The 14,353-nt window shown below is 44.5% G+C and overlaps 1 protein-coding gene across 1 annotated transcript; it reads left to right on the forward strand.

The window, feature by feature from the left end:
• Positions 1-1,565: 1,565 nt before the first annotated feature.
• Positions 1,566-6,933, forward strand: DNAJC22 (DnaJ heat shock protein family (Hsp40) member C22). Its single transcript, XM_055337144.1, has 3 exons — positions 1,566-1,666; positions 2,826-3,781; positions 4,825-6,933. Exons 2-3 carry the CDS (start codon positions 2,942-2,944, stop codon positions 5,002-5,004), a joined length of 1,020 nt encoding a protein of 339 aa, XP_055193119.1. The 5' UTR covers positions 1,566-1,666; positions 2,826-2,941; the 3' UTR covers positions 5,005-6,933.
• The last annotated feature ends 7,420 nt before the right edge of the window (positions 6,934-14,353 follow it).

Below are 14,353 nucleotides of genomic sequence, written 5' to 3' on the forward strand. Positions count from 1 at the left end.
CGCGGGGCGCTTTTTCTCCGCTCACTTCTCCCGTGCCCTCCGCCCTCCACTCGTTTCTCCATCTTTTCCGCGCACTCCTGTCGCCCTCGGGCCCCGGGCTCCCGGCGCACCCTCCGCTTCCCTCCCCGCCCGGCCCTCGCTTGCGGGGATCGAGCCCAGAGCCCGCGCCCCCGACCGCCGTCTGGGCGAGGCCCGCGCTGCCCGGCCTGCCAGGTCCCTCGGGGCCGGGGTGGGCGGGCGGCCTGCCCCTTCCCTGCCGGGTCCGCCGCGGCCTCCCCCACCCCCGCTTTCCAGCGCCTGCAGCGAGTTTGTTTGTCCAGCGGCGGCCGCCGCCGCCCGAGCTGTTTGCCGAGCTTAGCGCGCCGCCTCGCAGCGCGGGCCCAATTAAGTCTCATTCATTATTCAGCGCCCAGCGGCCCGCGCCCCCCAGCCCGCGGCTCCCGCGTGGCTCTGGGGCCCCTCCCAGCTCTGGCCCCTCTGGGGGCCCTCAGGCGCCCTGGGCGAGCCGCGCTCCCTCCCCGGGCCGGGATCAATGGTGCGGGGCCCGCCGTGCGGAGGAACCGAAGCACCACTCCGTGCGCTGCGGGGAGGAGAGCGGGGCGAGGGCCCCCGGGCCCACCCCAACCCCGAGTCAAGGCTGGGGGACCTTGGAGATCCCAGGCTTTCCTCCAAGAGGAGGAAACAGGCCCAAGGAGCGGCGTGACTTGGCCAAGGTCGCGCAGCAGAGCCAGGATTGGAGCCCAGGGCACTGAAGGGAAGGCTCTGGCATCCCAGCTCCTTCCCAGCATCCAGGTGGGAGGGAGGAGGCTCCACGACTCTGGGGCTGCGGCCTCCCTGCCTCTCTGCTCTCCCGAGGGCGCGCCCCTCACCCCGTGTCCCATTTTGCTGCTGTTTCTGCCTGGAGCCCGTAGACCTCAGGATACAGCGGACTCGGGCTCCTGCTACATCTGGAGGCCCCCTCAGGCCTCAGGCTCAGGTCTAGATGTAATCTTCCCGATTGGCAGGCCCGGAGGGGGGGCTAAGGAGGCAAACTCGGGGGCTGGGGGTCCCCTCTGAGGCCTCCCGGTGAGTGAAGTCAGCCTTAGAGGAACTGGGAAGTGGAGCCATCCAAGGCAGCCTGGAAAGACAACGGAGTAGGAAGAGAGCGCACCCTGAGCTGAGGGACAAGTCACCCTTTCGTTTGTAGGATTGGAAAAGGGCGATCAAAGGCCTCTTTCTGCGTTATAGCGAACCGCTCGGGGCTGCTTTGCCCCGGCAACTGGACAAGGTGAGTCGGGGGACCCGCCCGGCCCCGCCCGACCTTGAGCGGCAGCGCCACCTGGTGGCGGCGGTGCCGCGGTGCAGAGGCGCCTGCCCCTCTGAGCGAGGTAAGGGGGGGTGGGGGGAGGCTGGATTCGCCCAGGAAACCTTAAACCGAATTGGCCCCAAAGGGCTGTCGAGAGGATTCCGAGGCTGAAAGGTGATCCCGAGGAGGCCGAGGCGCGGGGGTGGGGGTGGGGGTGCTTAGGGAGGAGCCTGACCCTGATGGCCCCACTTCCGTGACACAGCAAACACAGAAAGACAAAGTCCATTGAGATGGAAGTGGGAGCCGAGTGAGAAGGGCCATTTTGCCTCTGTAGTCAAAGGAAATGCCTGGTGTGACGGGGTCTGGGAGCCGGGTACCCAGGTATGGCCGCGCACCCTGGGACTAGCTGGTGGACTGGATGGTGGTCTTGAGGCCCACTCTACGTAGGGGGGAGATAGGGGCAGGCACACTTGGCATCTGGTGTTCATCCGACCTCTTTGGAGAGACTCCAAGGCCGCCTTTGTGGGGTGCCAGGGGACGAGGTCAATAGGTTGGTTTTCCAGAGCTGTTTAAGTAGAGGGACCTCAAGGCCTCTTCCAAGTTTGACTGATGGGAAGATTTAGTGACTTGGAGAGATGGAAAGGCTGGAGAGGGGCTGAAACCTTGCCCATGTGTCTGAGGGAAGCCTATAGTGGGAGGTGAGGAATGCTGGGGAGGGACAGGAGATTTTTTTTTTTTTAAGATTTTATTTATTTACTCATGAGAGACAGAGAGAGAGAGAGAGGAGAGAGAGAGAAAGAGAGAGAGAGAGAGAGAGAGAGAGAGAGAGAGAGAGAGAGGAACAGGCACAGGCAGAGGGAGAAGCAGGCTCCACACAGGGAGCCCGACATGGGACTCGATCCCAGGTCTCAAGGATCATGCCCTGGACCAAAGGCGGTGCTAAACTGCTGAGCCACCTGGGCTGCCCGGGACAGGGGACTTTCAAAATGTGTAGGAACTTTAGAAGAGCATTCTATTCACTCCTGTCCACTTCACTCCCCCATAAGGCATTCCAGGAGTTGGTGATCTGAAAAGCTGCTGCTTTTCTGTGCCTGTGCTGGGTTCTAAATCAAATGAAAGCATTTAAAAACATTTTTCTCAGGGATCCCTGGTGGCTCAGCGGTTTGGTGCCTGCCTTCGGCCCAGGGCATGACCCTGGAGTCCCGGGATCATGTCCCGCGTCAGGCTCCCTGCATGGAGCCTGCTTCTCCCTCTGCCTATGTCTCTGCCTCTCTCTCTCTGTCTCTCATGAACGAATAAATAAAATCCTTAAAACAAAAAAACAAAAAAAAAACCCACAAAAAAAAAAACCCAGATTTTTCTCCCCTACATTTGGAGTTGCTATGCATGTAAAAAACAGGAACGAGATGCCAGACCAAAGAGAGAATCCACATTTCAGGAACAGTCAGGAAGATCTGCACTTGATTATCATTGGAAGGAGAAATGGTTTACTGGGTTGGGAACTGGATGTAGTCTTACTATTGTTTTTTTTCTCTCTTAGGGTCTAAGGATGACCCTGACCATGACAGCCATGATTCTCGCAGAGGATCCCAGATTTCTGCTTTCTGGGCAATGTCAAGTGCCTTTGAACTTGACCTGACACCCTTTCCCTAGAGGATGGCCAAGGGGCTCTTGGTGACCTATGCCCTCTGGGCTGTAGGGGGCCCTGCTGGGCTCCACCACCTGTACCTGGGGCGGGACAGTCACGCACTGCTCTGGATGCTTACCCTGGGGGGTGGTGGGGTGGGCTGGCTCTGGGAGTTCTGGAAGCTCCCAAGTTTTGTGGCTCAGGCCAACAGAACCCAGGGGCAGAGACAGAGCTCAGGAGGCAGGACACCCCCTCCGAGTCTTATTCGCTTTGTCGCCCAGATGATGGTGGGCATCTATTTTGGCCTGGTGGCTCTCATTAGCCTTTCTTTCATGGCCAACTTCTATATTGTGGGCCTCCCACTGGCCGTTGGCTTAGGGGTCTTGCTGGTGGCTGCTGTTGGCAACCAGACCTCAGACTTTAAGAATACTCTAGGGGCAGCATTTCTTACTTCTCCTATCTTCTATGGCCGCCCCATCGCCATCCTGCCCATTAGCTTGGCTGCCAGCATTACAGCCCAGAAGCATCGCCGCTATAAAGCTTCAGTTGGGTCGGAATCGCTCAGTGTTCGACTCTATCGCCTGGGCCTGGCTTACCTTGCTTTCACAGGCCCTCTAGCCTACAGCGTCTTTTGCAACACAGCTGCCACCCTCAGCTATGTGGCAGAAACCCTTGGCTCCTTCCTGAGTTGGTTCAGCTTCTTCCCCCTTCTTGGCCGCCTCACGGAGTCTGTCCTCCTTCTACCTTACCGGATCTGGAGGCTGCTGGTGGGGGATCCTGGGTTCAGCAGCGGCTACTTCCAGGAGTGGGAGAAGCTCTATGAGTTTGTTAGCAGTTTTCAGGATGAGAAGCGTCAGCTGGCCTACCAGGTGAGGCTTCGTTCCCTCTCATTCCTGTCCAGGACAGCTCTGGGAGTCAAGCTAAGCCTCATTGGAGAGAATGCCCTTATGGGGAACTACCATTTTCACGTCTAGTGGGTCAGGCCCTAGAAGGGTGTCCTGGTTTCTTTGAGCTTCTGTGTGCAATGGATGAAGGCACAAAGGCTCCAATAGTGAGTGGGAAAGGATACATTGTTTACTTTTTATTGAGATATATAAAGCATATAGGTTTTATGTATACATGTGTGTGACCACCACTCAAATCAAAGTATAGAATATATCCAGCACAAAGAAGGTTGCCTTGTATCACTTGGAGTGACTCTATTCGGACTTCTGTTACCATAGATTAGTTTTTCCCGATCTTGAACCTCATATAAATGGAATCATTCCATATGTATCTTTTATGTCTGACTTCTTTATTTTTAAAATTATTTTATTTTTTAAAGTAGGCTCCATCCCCAACATGGGGCTTGAACTCACAACCCTGATATCAGGAATCACATGTTGCTTTCACATGCCCCATGTCTGGCTTCTTTCATTCAACATTGTGCTTATGAGATTTATTCATACTGTTTCATGGACTATGAATAGAAACTGTTAAAACTATAAATTGTTTCCATTGTTGTATATTCATCCCATTGTATGAATATACTACACCTTATCTATCCACTCTGCTGTTAATGGACATTTGGGTTAGTTCCAATTTGGGACCATTCTGAATAAAGTTGCTGTGAACATTCTCATACATGTCTTTGGTGGATATATATGCTTATTTCTCTTGCAAGGAAGAAGAGATCTTGTCAGGGATGTGAAATCCCAGGTTAGAAAATGGGCAGCTGTGATTCAAGGCTAGATGGAGAGCTAGCCCGTGTTTCAGAAGGCTGGAATTCTAATCTGAGGCTCTGGGCCTCTCTCTCAGGCAAGTAGAAGCCAACTCCAGAGATAGCACAGTCTGATTTAGCAAAGAAGTAGGGAGAAGCCCAGGTGCTCTGAAACTTATGGAATTCTAACTTGTCAGATTCTGTTTCCCTAAGGTTTTGAATCTCTCTGAGGGAGCAACGGATGAAGAAATACATGGAAGATACCGAGAGCTTGTGAAGATCTGGCACCCTGACCACAACCGACACCGGACTGAGGAGGCTCAGAGGCATTTCCTGGAGATTCAGGCTGCCTATGAAGTTCTGAGTCAGCCCAGAAAGCTCAGGGGATCCTGAAGGTGAGAAGAAATTTCCCTTTGGGGATGGACTCTTCCTGGCAGAGCCAGGCAGCTTGTCCCAGGTCAGCTTTGTCCATGTGGGTCATCCCAACAGCGTTAAAGAAACTGCTTGCAGTGGGGATGAGAAAAACTTAAAGGAGTAAGAAAGCTATTGTGGTAGAAGAGTGTGTTTATGTTGTGAATTTCTGAATTCTCATTATTGTATTCCTGACAGTTTCTTCTTAATATCAGATAGTGGAATGAAAGGCATATTATAAAACTAATAAAATATCTTTTGGAGAATATACTACTGTGCCCCACCCTGGTACATTGATGAGTTTTGTTTTCTTTCTTTCTTTCTTTCTTTCTTTCTTTCTTTCTTTCTTTCTTTCCTTCTTTCTTTTATGCAAAGCATTGAGTTAGGAGATTGAAGGGAAAATATGAAGGTTCTAGTATTTCATAAGTTGTACTGTAGCAGTAGGGATTTGATCTATCCTGTAGATTACCAATGGGTAAGAGAGGAGTTAAATTTTAAAATTTCAGAAAAATATCTTAATTCCATTTATAGGAGAGCTTTACTAGAAGCTATGCTTTTCCCAAGAAGGAACAAGCTGCTGTGTGTGTGGGGGGATTGTACTCCCATCACAAATTCTTCTGCTTCATAAAGTCTTGTAGAGAGTCCTCAGATTTTTTTCTTTTTCTTTTTAATTATTTATTTATTTTTAAAATTTCTTTGAGAGTCCTCAGATTTTATGTGGGTGGTTGGACTGGCTGGATTCTCGGGTGTCCCCCAAATTTTTTTTTAAGATTTTATTGATTTATTCATGAGAGACACACAGAGAGAGGCAGAGACATAGGCAGAGGGAGAAGCAGGCTCCATGTAGGAAGCCTGATGTGGGACTCGATCCTGGAACTCCGGGATCACGCCCTGAGCCGAAGGCAGACGCTCAACCACTGAGCCACCCAGGTGTCCCCAGGTATTCCCAAAACTTGGGGTATGACTCTGGACTACATACTTTGCTGCCTAGGAGCTTTCCATCTGGTGGGGGATATAACATACACAGGTATCGAAGCTTGCCTCCTTCAGTGTTTTGAACCAAGTGTCAAGAAGTATAAATAGAATGCACTGGAACATTAGAGGAAGGATAGATGAAATTATTTTATAGGGACTTATGGAAAAATTCATGATTTTATATCTCATGTGCCTTTATGGGGACTTTAGGGAAACCCTAGGGAACTAGCAGCTTGAGCATCTCAACAGGGTCTTATTTCATTCCTATGTAACCAGCCAAGTGTGGAAGAAACAGTCTAGGATCTACAGGAGCATGATGTTAAAATTATATACCTTTACTCCAGCTTTCTTGCTCTTTTGTGTTTGTGTACATCCTTAAAGCTTTTTTATTTTCCTGGAAATTAACTCTGAGGATGTATATATTTTTTTAAAAAGTAGAATTATTTTGGCTAACATTCCTTGCAGATTAAAATGAAATATGTTCAGACCAATTGAGAAGAATTAAATTTGTAGATTTTTTCTTTGTATTCATATATTAAAAAAATTAAAAATTTTTTGCCAATGGATTTATAAGATCAAGTTAACTTTTATACCTTTTTAAAGCTCCTCACATTGATATATACTTCTTCTGAAAAACACTAATAATTTGTCAGATTATCACATGGAATTTTAATGAGGCATTTTCTAGGCTATTGATTGCTAACTTATTATCATGATATGTAGTACTATTTCTGCAAAATGTAAATATATTAAAAATAGTCTATTAGGAAAAGCAGACAAAAGAATGATTAAGGGTTTTACTTGATTTGGAAAATTATTTTACTGTTCTCAAATTTTGTTATTAGCTTTTGTTACAAAAATATGACTGTATTTTAATTTATTCAAATAGGAGATATCGATGAGCAGTTTTTGTTGTTTCAACATGAACAACTACAATAAATCTCTTTAAATGTGTGTATTGGTGCTTTTTGTTTTTTTGAGGCTAGGTTCCAATAAGTGATAATGTAGGGTCAAACAGAATGTATATTTTATTTTATTTTTATTTTTAAAGATTTTATTTATTCATTTGAGAGAGAGAGAGAGAGAGCACAGGAACAGAGGGAGGGGCAGAGGGAGAAGCAGACTCCCCGATGAGTGCAGAGCCCAACCTGAGGCTTGATCCCAGGACCCTGAGTTCATGACCTGGGCTGATCAGACGCTTAACTGACTGAGCTACCCAGGCACCCCAAGAATGTATAGTTTAAATTTTCATTGATACTGTATCAGGTTACTTCTAGAAAAGATTATAGCAATTTACGCTTCCACCAGCAGTGTAAGAAACTGGCCCTTGTAACTGGAATGGACTGTTATCACTCTTAAATTTTTGCCAAGATGATAGGTGAAGAATAGTATTTCATGACTTTAATTGCCTTTCCCTGATTCATTGTAACGTTCTCTTTTCAAAATTTTCTCAGGTACTTGCATTCCTTCTTCAGTGAATGCCTTAACATATTATCTCTCTCTTTTTTTAAAAAAATTATGTTCCTACTTGTCTTTATGAAATCTATTTTTTTGAAAACTATTTTTTAAAGACTTTATTTATTTATTCATGAGACACACACACACATACACACACAGAAAGAGAGAGAGAGAGAGAGAGAGAGAGAGAGAGGGAGAGGCAGAGACACAGGCAGAGAGAGAAGCAGGTTCCATGCAGGGAAGCCTGACATGGGACTCCATCCCAGGTCTCCAGGATCAGGCCCTGGGCTGAAGGGGGCGTTAAACTGCTGAGCCACCTGGGCTGGTCTGAAATCTATTTTGTTGGTATCCTTGCTTGTTAGGAACCTTAACCCTTGTCATAGGTGTTATAGATATTTTCCCCCAATCTATGATTTGTCTTCTGACTTTAAGCATAGGTTTTAGAATCAGAAGGATTAGTATTAGGATGAATCTAGTTTCATGATTTTCTAGCTGTTTGTGTTCCTGGGTTTTTTTAGTCTCTGCGAGCCTTAGTTTCCCCTTAAAATTAAGATAATAGGGATTCCTGGGTGGCTCAGCAGTTTAGCGTCTGCCTTTGGCCCAGGGCCTGATCCTGGAGTACCGGGATCAGGTCCCATGTCGGGCTCCCTGCATGGAGCCTGCTTCTCCCTCTGCCTGTGTCTCTGCCTCTCTCTCTCTCTCTGTGTGTCTCTCATGAATAAATAAATAAATAAAATATTTTTAAAAAATTAAGATAATAGTACGTATTATTTTGTAATTAAGTAGACTCCACGCCCAGTGTGGCGCTTGAACTCATGACCCTGAAATTAAGAGTTGCATGCTCTACCCACTGAGCTAGACTGGAGCTCCCTATAGTACATGCTTTTTTTTCTTCCAAGATTTTATTTAAATTCAAGTTAAACAGTAGTATATAATTTTAAAGGATTGCTGGGATAAAGAAGCTGCGATATGTAGAGTGAGGAAATACAACTTTAATAGAACCCTTTCCCCTTTCCAGCCCATGTAAGGAAAGAGAGTTTGAGTGTCTAAGGAGCTAACTGGTATGGAATGAAGATTCTACTTTAAGGCTAAATTTTCTTAGAGTGTTAGTGTATTTTCTATTTTTAAAAATTTTTCCTCTTGATTTTCTGCATATCATTGTAATGCTTACAGATAATCATTAGAAAGAAGTAAATAGGAATGGTGGATTGTGTTGTGGTGGTAGGGTTGCCAGTGGTCCCTCTTCCTCACCCATTCTTTCATAGACTCTCTCTTGTTTTATAATTAAGAAAAATTCCAGCCTTTTTTTAAAAAAGATTTTATTTATTTATTCATGAGAGACATGGAGAGAGAGAGAGAGAAAGGCAGAGACATAGGCAGAGGGAGAGGGAGAAGCAGGCTCCCCACAGGGAGCCTGATGTGGGACTCAATCACAGGACCTGGGATCACACCCTGCTGACGGCAGATGCTCAACTGCTGAGCCACCCAGGTATCCCCAATTCCAGTCTTTTTAAGCTGGTTTATGGGATACCAGGGAAGTGGTTTGGGTTTGGCTGTTCTTAGGCTATAGTTTTAAAATGGGGCAGAGCTTGGGATGCCTGGGTAGCTCAGCAGTTGAGCATCTGCCTTTGGCTCAAGGTGTGATCCCGGGGTCCTGGGATTGAGTCTGACATCAGGCTCCCTGCATGAAGCCTGCTTTTCCCTCTACCTGTGTCTCTGCCTCTCTCTCTGTGTCTCTCATGAATAAATAAATAAAATCTTAAAAAAATAAATTAAATCTATTTTTAAAGATTATTTTAAAGATTATTATAAAATAAATAAATTAAATAAAACGGGACAGAGCTCATATGGGCCAGTTGTGATAGCAGAAGTCCTCAGAATGAGACAACTCTTAAGGTAAGATGAATCTCTGAAAATGGGTTGGAAAACTAACTGCTTGTAAAATGGCCCTTTTCACCTGCAGATTATCCTTGCAGAAATCTCTTGTCATCCTTTGGTAGATTCATTTTGATTAGGGAGGCTATTCCCTGACATCTGGAGTCTCAGTCCTCTGCAGAACAGAGAAGTATTTATGCTGAGATGCTACAGCATGGTGATCTCACACCTAACTCTTAGCCAAGCCACACTGGTCACTTTAGTGTGGACTGGTTTCGTACAGGAGAAATTTCTGTGGGTATGGGCTGGGGCACTCGGTGAGAAGTGAAAAAGAGGTTAAAAAACATTTACCTCTTAGTATTTGTTAAACCATATTTGGATTTAATTTTCCTTCTTGTCCTGGCCTGTGAACAGGTACTGAAATTGAGTTCTTACCAAGATTAGACTACCTGCACCTCCCCCCTCCCCCTATCCCGGGATATCTGTTCATATACGTAATAGCCAATGGTGTAGCCCAGCTATTTCTGAAAGAAAGAAATGGCATCAAATCATGTGAATTGAGAACTTCTGGAAGGGAATTCTGCTTTGCCACCAACCCCAGGACATTATAATCACTAAGAGACCTTTCTGAGGATATGTAAAAATCATCTGAAAGTAGAAATTTATTATAAAATGATTATATATTTATATAAACCTAAGATATTAGCAAGTGTAAGGTCTTCCCTGAACTTCCTTGAGTAGATTTAACAAAATCCAATGATTCATATTCTCCCATTCCCACAAATAAAAAGATGTATAGACCCTTTAAAGAACTGGAAGGGAATTGAGAAGGCCTCTGTGCCAAGCACTCATTTAGTGCAGAATCTTGAGAACACCTTTCCTCAAAGATTTCTGTTTATGCTTTTGCTTCAATTGGAAATCTGCTACCCGTTTCACCTTTTGGACATCCTTAATTGTTAAATTCTTTTATTGGACTGAAATTTGCTTCCCTGTGATTTTTTTCTAGATCTGCCATTTCTTGTTACAAAGAACAAAACCCAACAAAAAGTCCTTTCTTGATAAGAACCTGCCCTTCATTTTTTATCCCTCTAAATCTTCCCTTTTCTGGATGAAACATTGCCGGGTTTGCAGAAGCACTGTAGTTTGGTAGAAAGAGAGGGATGGAGAAGGGAGGAGATGGGCTGCTACCTCTACCTCTTGTGGAACTAGCCTGCTGCTTTACCACCCTGGGCCTTAATTTTTCCTTCGTAATATGAGGAAGCCGGACTTAGATGACCTTTGAGATTGCTTTCCACACTAGATGCTGGGTTCTTAACTTTTCATCTGAGGCCTGTGTTAAATGGTTCTGTTTGTCATCTTCTGTCTGCCCTCTTGTGGACGCTGTCTTGGGAAGAAAATAAAATATTAAATTGCTTGAAGAACAACATAATGGCCACCCCCTCGCCCCCCCACATAAAAAAATTCACCTACATTACAGTTTTCATGCATTCCTGTTCCCCCCTAGTCCTCATCCATGAGTGTACATAATTAGTTTTTATATGATTGGATCATATGAGGGACATAATCTGGTATTGCTTTTTCTTCCTCACTGAATCATAAGCATTTTATATATTCTTATGAAGGCATATATATCTGTACTCTGAAGACATACATATATTTAATTGAGATGTAATTCATATACCATAAAATTCATTCTTTTAACGTATACAGTTTAGCGGTTTTTAGTATATTCATAAGATTGTGGAACCATCACTTCTATCTAATTCCTTCCCCCAAACAGACCCCATATCCATTAGTGATCACTCTCCATCCTCCCCTCCCCCAACCCCTGGCAACCACTGATTTACTTTCTATCTCTATGGATTTGCCTATCCTGGATATGTTGTACAAATGGAATCATAGAATGTCTCCTTTTGTGTTTGGCTTTTTTTTTTTTTACTTAGCATAGTGTTTTCAAGATTTATCCATGTTTGTAGCATGCATCATCATTCTATGCTTTTTGTTTTATCTTTTCAAACAGCATATCATTATATATATATATTTTAGTATATCATTATATTTTAAAGCTGTATAGTATTCCCTTTTTGGGAGACATTTAGGCTATTCGTGTATATGTTTTTGTTGTTATATAGAATGCCACATCGATATCTTCATGTTTCTAAATTCATTTATTCTCTTGAATTATTTCAGAATAAATTCCCATGGGTGGGATTACTGGGTCAAAGGGTATGAACATTTTTATGGCTCTTGTCAATATTGCTCTTAAATTGTGCCCAGAACTAAATGCAATTCTCAGATGTGTTCAGACAGAACAGGGTACTGTGGGGCTATTAAGTTCTCAAGGTCTGGACAATATATCACCCTTTAAATCAAGCAGTCTAAGAATTTATTAGCTTTTTTTGGTTGCTCATTGAGCTTATAGCCAACGAAGGCCCTTAGATCTTTTTCCTAGGGACTGTGTCTTAAAGCTATGCTTGCATAGCTAGGACCCAGGAGATTTTGAGGACTCCCTGACTTGAATTTAGCATTTCTTTGTTTTCTCTTTTCCTTACCAGTAGGTGATCCTAACAAGCTAGCAGGAGCTTTGTGTTTATTGCAGTCTTAGCTAAGAACTGCAGATGGCGCTGTAAGGCTGTCACAAGGGTCAAATAGGTCCCTTCACTTTTTTTTTTTTTTTTTTAGCAGTTCATTACCAGAGTTCAGTCCTCCCCTTTTGTTGGGAGGGAGAGAGCAACTGTGCAGTTGGAGTTGGGTGTTATTCAGGGCAAGCTCCAAATGAAGCGTGTTTCCTAGATGTCATTTGATCTCCTGGGGGGCTCTGGGGCAGTTTGTCTTACGTGAGAGCTTTGCCTTTGCACACACATATCATGCCACCGAGTTTTTGGCTTTTAAAGTTCACACTCTGAGAAGCTGATTTTTTTGGGTTCTCTCCATGTTCCTTGCCATCTTTCTTTTGGTCACTGTAAAATATTGAAACATGTTCAACTACTTGGTTTTGTTCATTTGTTTTATTAAGGTGGGTTTTGAACAGCAAAAGTGAAAATTTTACATAGGATCCTGCTGAAAGGGATTTCATTTCAATAATTTGTTGCTCTCTTTATCTTCATTTTCCTTTTCTTCCCAATTCCCTTCTTTCTCCCCACCTCTCATCTACCCTTTCCATAGACCGTATCTGCTTATTTGCAAATTATTATAAACATCACCTTTGATTTTTCTGGATTTAAACCTCCCCTTTCTGGATGTCAACAGTGCCTTTTCTGGAAAAGTTGGAAGAGAATCATTTTAAATCCATTCTGTACCTGAACTTAGTCCCATTTCTGAGCTGGGAAATGTTGTGGGGAACATCAGCTGCTGGGCAGTGATGACTTAGCACAAGAGCCTGGCTTTGCAAGCACCACTTGCAGGGGACATTTTCCCTAACATCAATAGGTCAGGCACCTGTCAGATGAATTAGTATAAAGAAAGGAATGGGAAGGGTATGGAGGAAATATCAATGTCTTCTATTCATATGTTTCCAAAGCACAGATCTGAGGGCCAGTGAGGCTCATGTTACTCTTTATCTCTCCCTCCATACCCATAACCACCAGTTCGGATTTGGCTTCTCCTGATTCTTTCTCCTTTTCACTCCTGGGGTTCATGGCAGAGAATGTAAATTTACTGCTTTTCTGTATAATTTGGATTGGCAAGCAAATAGCTGCTCAATCTGGGCACGTGGTGCCATGTTATTTATATTCAGTGACTGGGAATTCATTGTCTCTCAGCGGTTGACTTTTCTTGCACAGCCAAGAGACCCATCATTTCAGATCTCCCTTCCAACTCTAATTCTTTTCCATCAGTGTGTTCCTTGTTCTCATGTCCATGCCTTTGCTAATGTCACTCTTCTTTCCTATAATTCTTTTTCCTCTCTGCTAATCCAAATCTTTACACTTCTTTTACATCCAGCTTAAGGTTTATCCCTGAATAATGCCTTCACTGATTAATTCCATCTCCAGTAATCTTTCCCCCTTGAATTTCTTCAGCATTCTTGTCTAGTTTGTCATTCTATCAAGCATTTTCTTATGTGTTGCCATAGAATCATTCTCTGTCTCATGTTTGTAAGTCTTACTTCCTTAACTATAGCAAAAGCTCCTTGAGGGCAGGACTGTCTTCTCCCCATGCAAATAACAGGACATTTAATAGTGCAAACAACAAGACATGTTATTTAATAATTTAAAGCCTCCACTTTCTTATTTGTTACATGGGGATAATGATGCCTACCTCACAGGGATTTGAGGCAATCAAATGAGATGATGTGTTGAGAGCACTTTATAAAACATTTTACAGAGGGTAGACACTATCAATTTTTAAAAAGATTTATTTATTTATTTGAGAGAGAGCACACAGCAGGGGAAAGGGGCAGAGGGAGAGAGAGAAACAGACTCCCTGTTGAACAAGGAGCCTCCTGCAGGGCTCCATTCCAGGACCCTGGGATCATGTTTTGAGCCAAAGGCAGATGCTTAACCAACTGAGCCAACCAGGTGTCCTAGCATTATCAATTTTTAAACAATGGTGACAGACTATATAAATGAAAGAGCATGCTGAAATTCCATGAATGAGTTTATAGTAAAGCTGTATTAGTTATAGGTCTTGCATATAGAAACAAAGTGACTAAGGATCATATTTGGGGCCCCTAGTTTAGTTGGGTAATCCATGTGATGCTTGGTCTCAGCCTTGTAAATTCTAGCCCCATGTTGGTTGGAGAGATTACTTAACAAATAAAATCTTTTGGGGCACCGGGGTGGCTCAGTCAGTTGGGCAACTGACTCTTGATTTCGTTTCAGGTGTTCCAACACTGTGTTGGAGTCTGCTTGGGATTCTCTTTCTGCTCCTTCCCCATTCACTTGTGCCCTCTCTCTCTCAATATTTATTTATTTATTTTAAAGAGAGGGAGGGCAGCCTGGCTGGCTCAGCCTTTTAGCGCCGCCTTGAGCCCGGGGTGTGATGATCCTGGAGACTCAGGATCGAGTCCCAGGTCAGACTCCCT

This window comes from Nyctereutes procyonoides, unplaced genomic scaffold, assembly GCF_905146905.1.
Source record: "Nyctereutes procyonoides isolate TBG_1078 unplaced genomic scaffold, NYPRO_anot_genome, whole genome shotgun sequence".
NCBI lineage: Eukaryota > Metazoa > Chordata > Mammalia > Carnivora > Canidae > Nyctereutes > Nyctereutes procyonoides.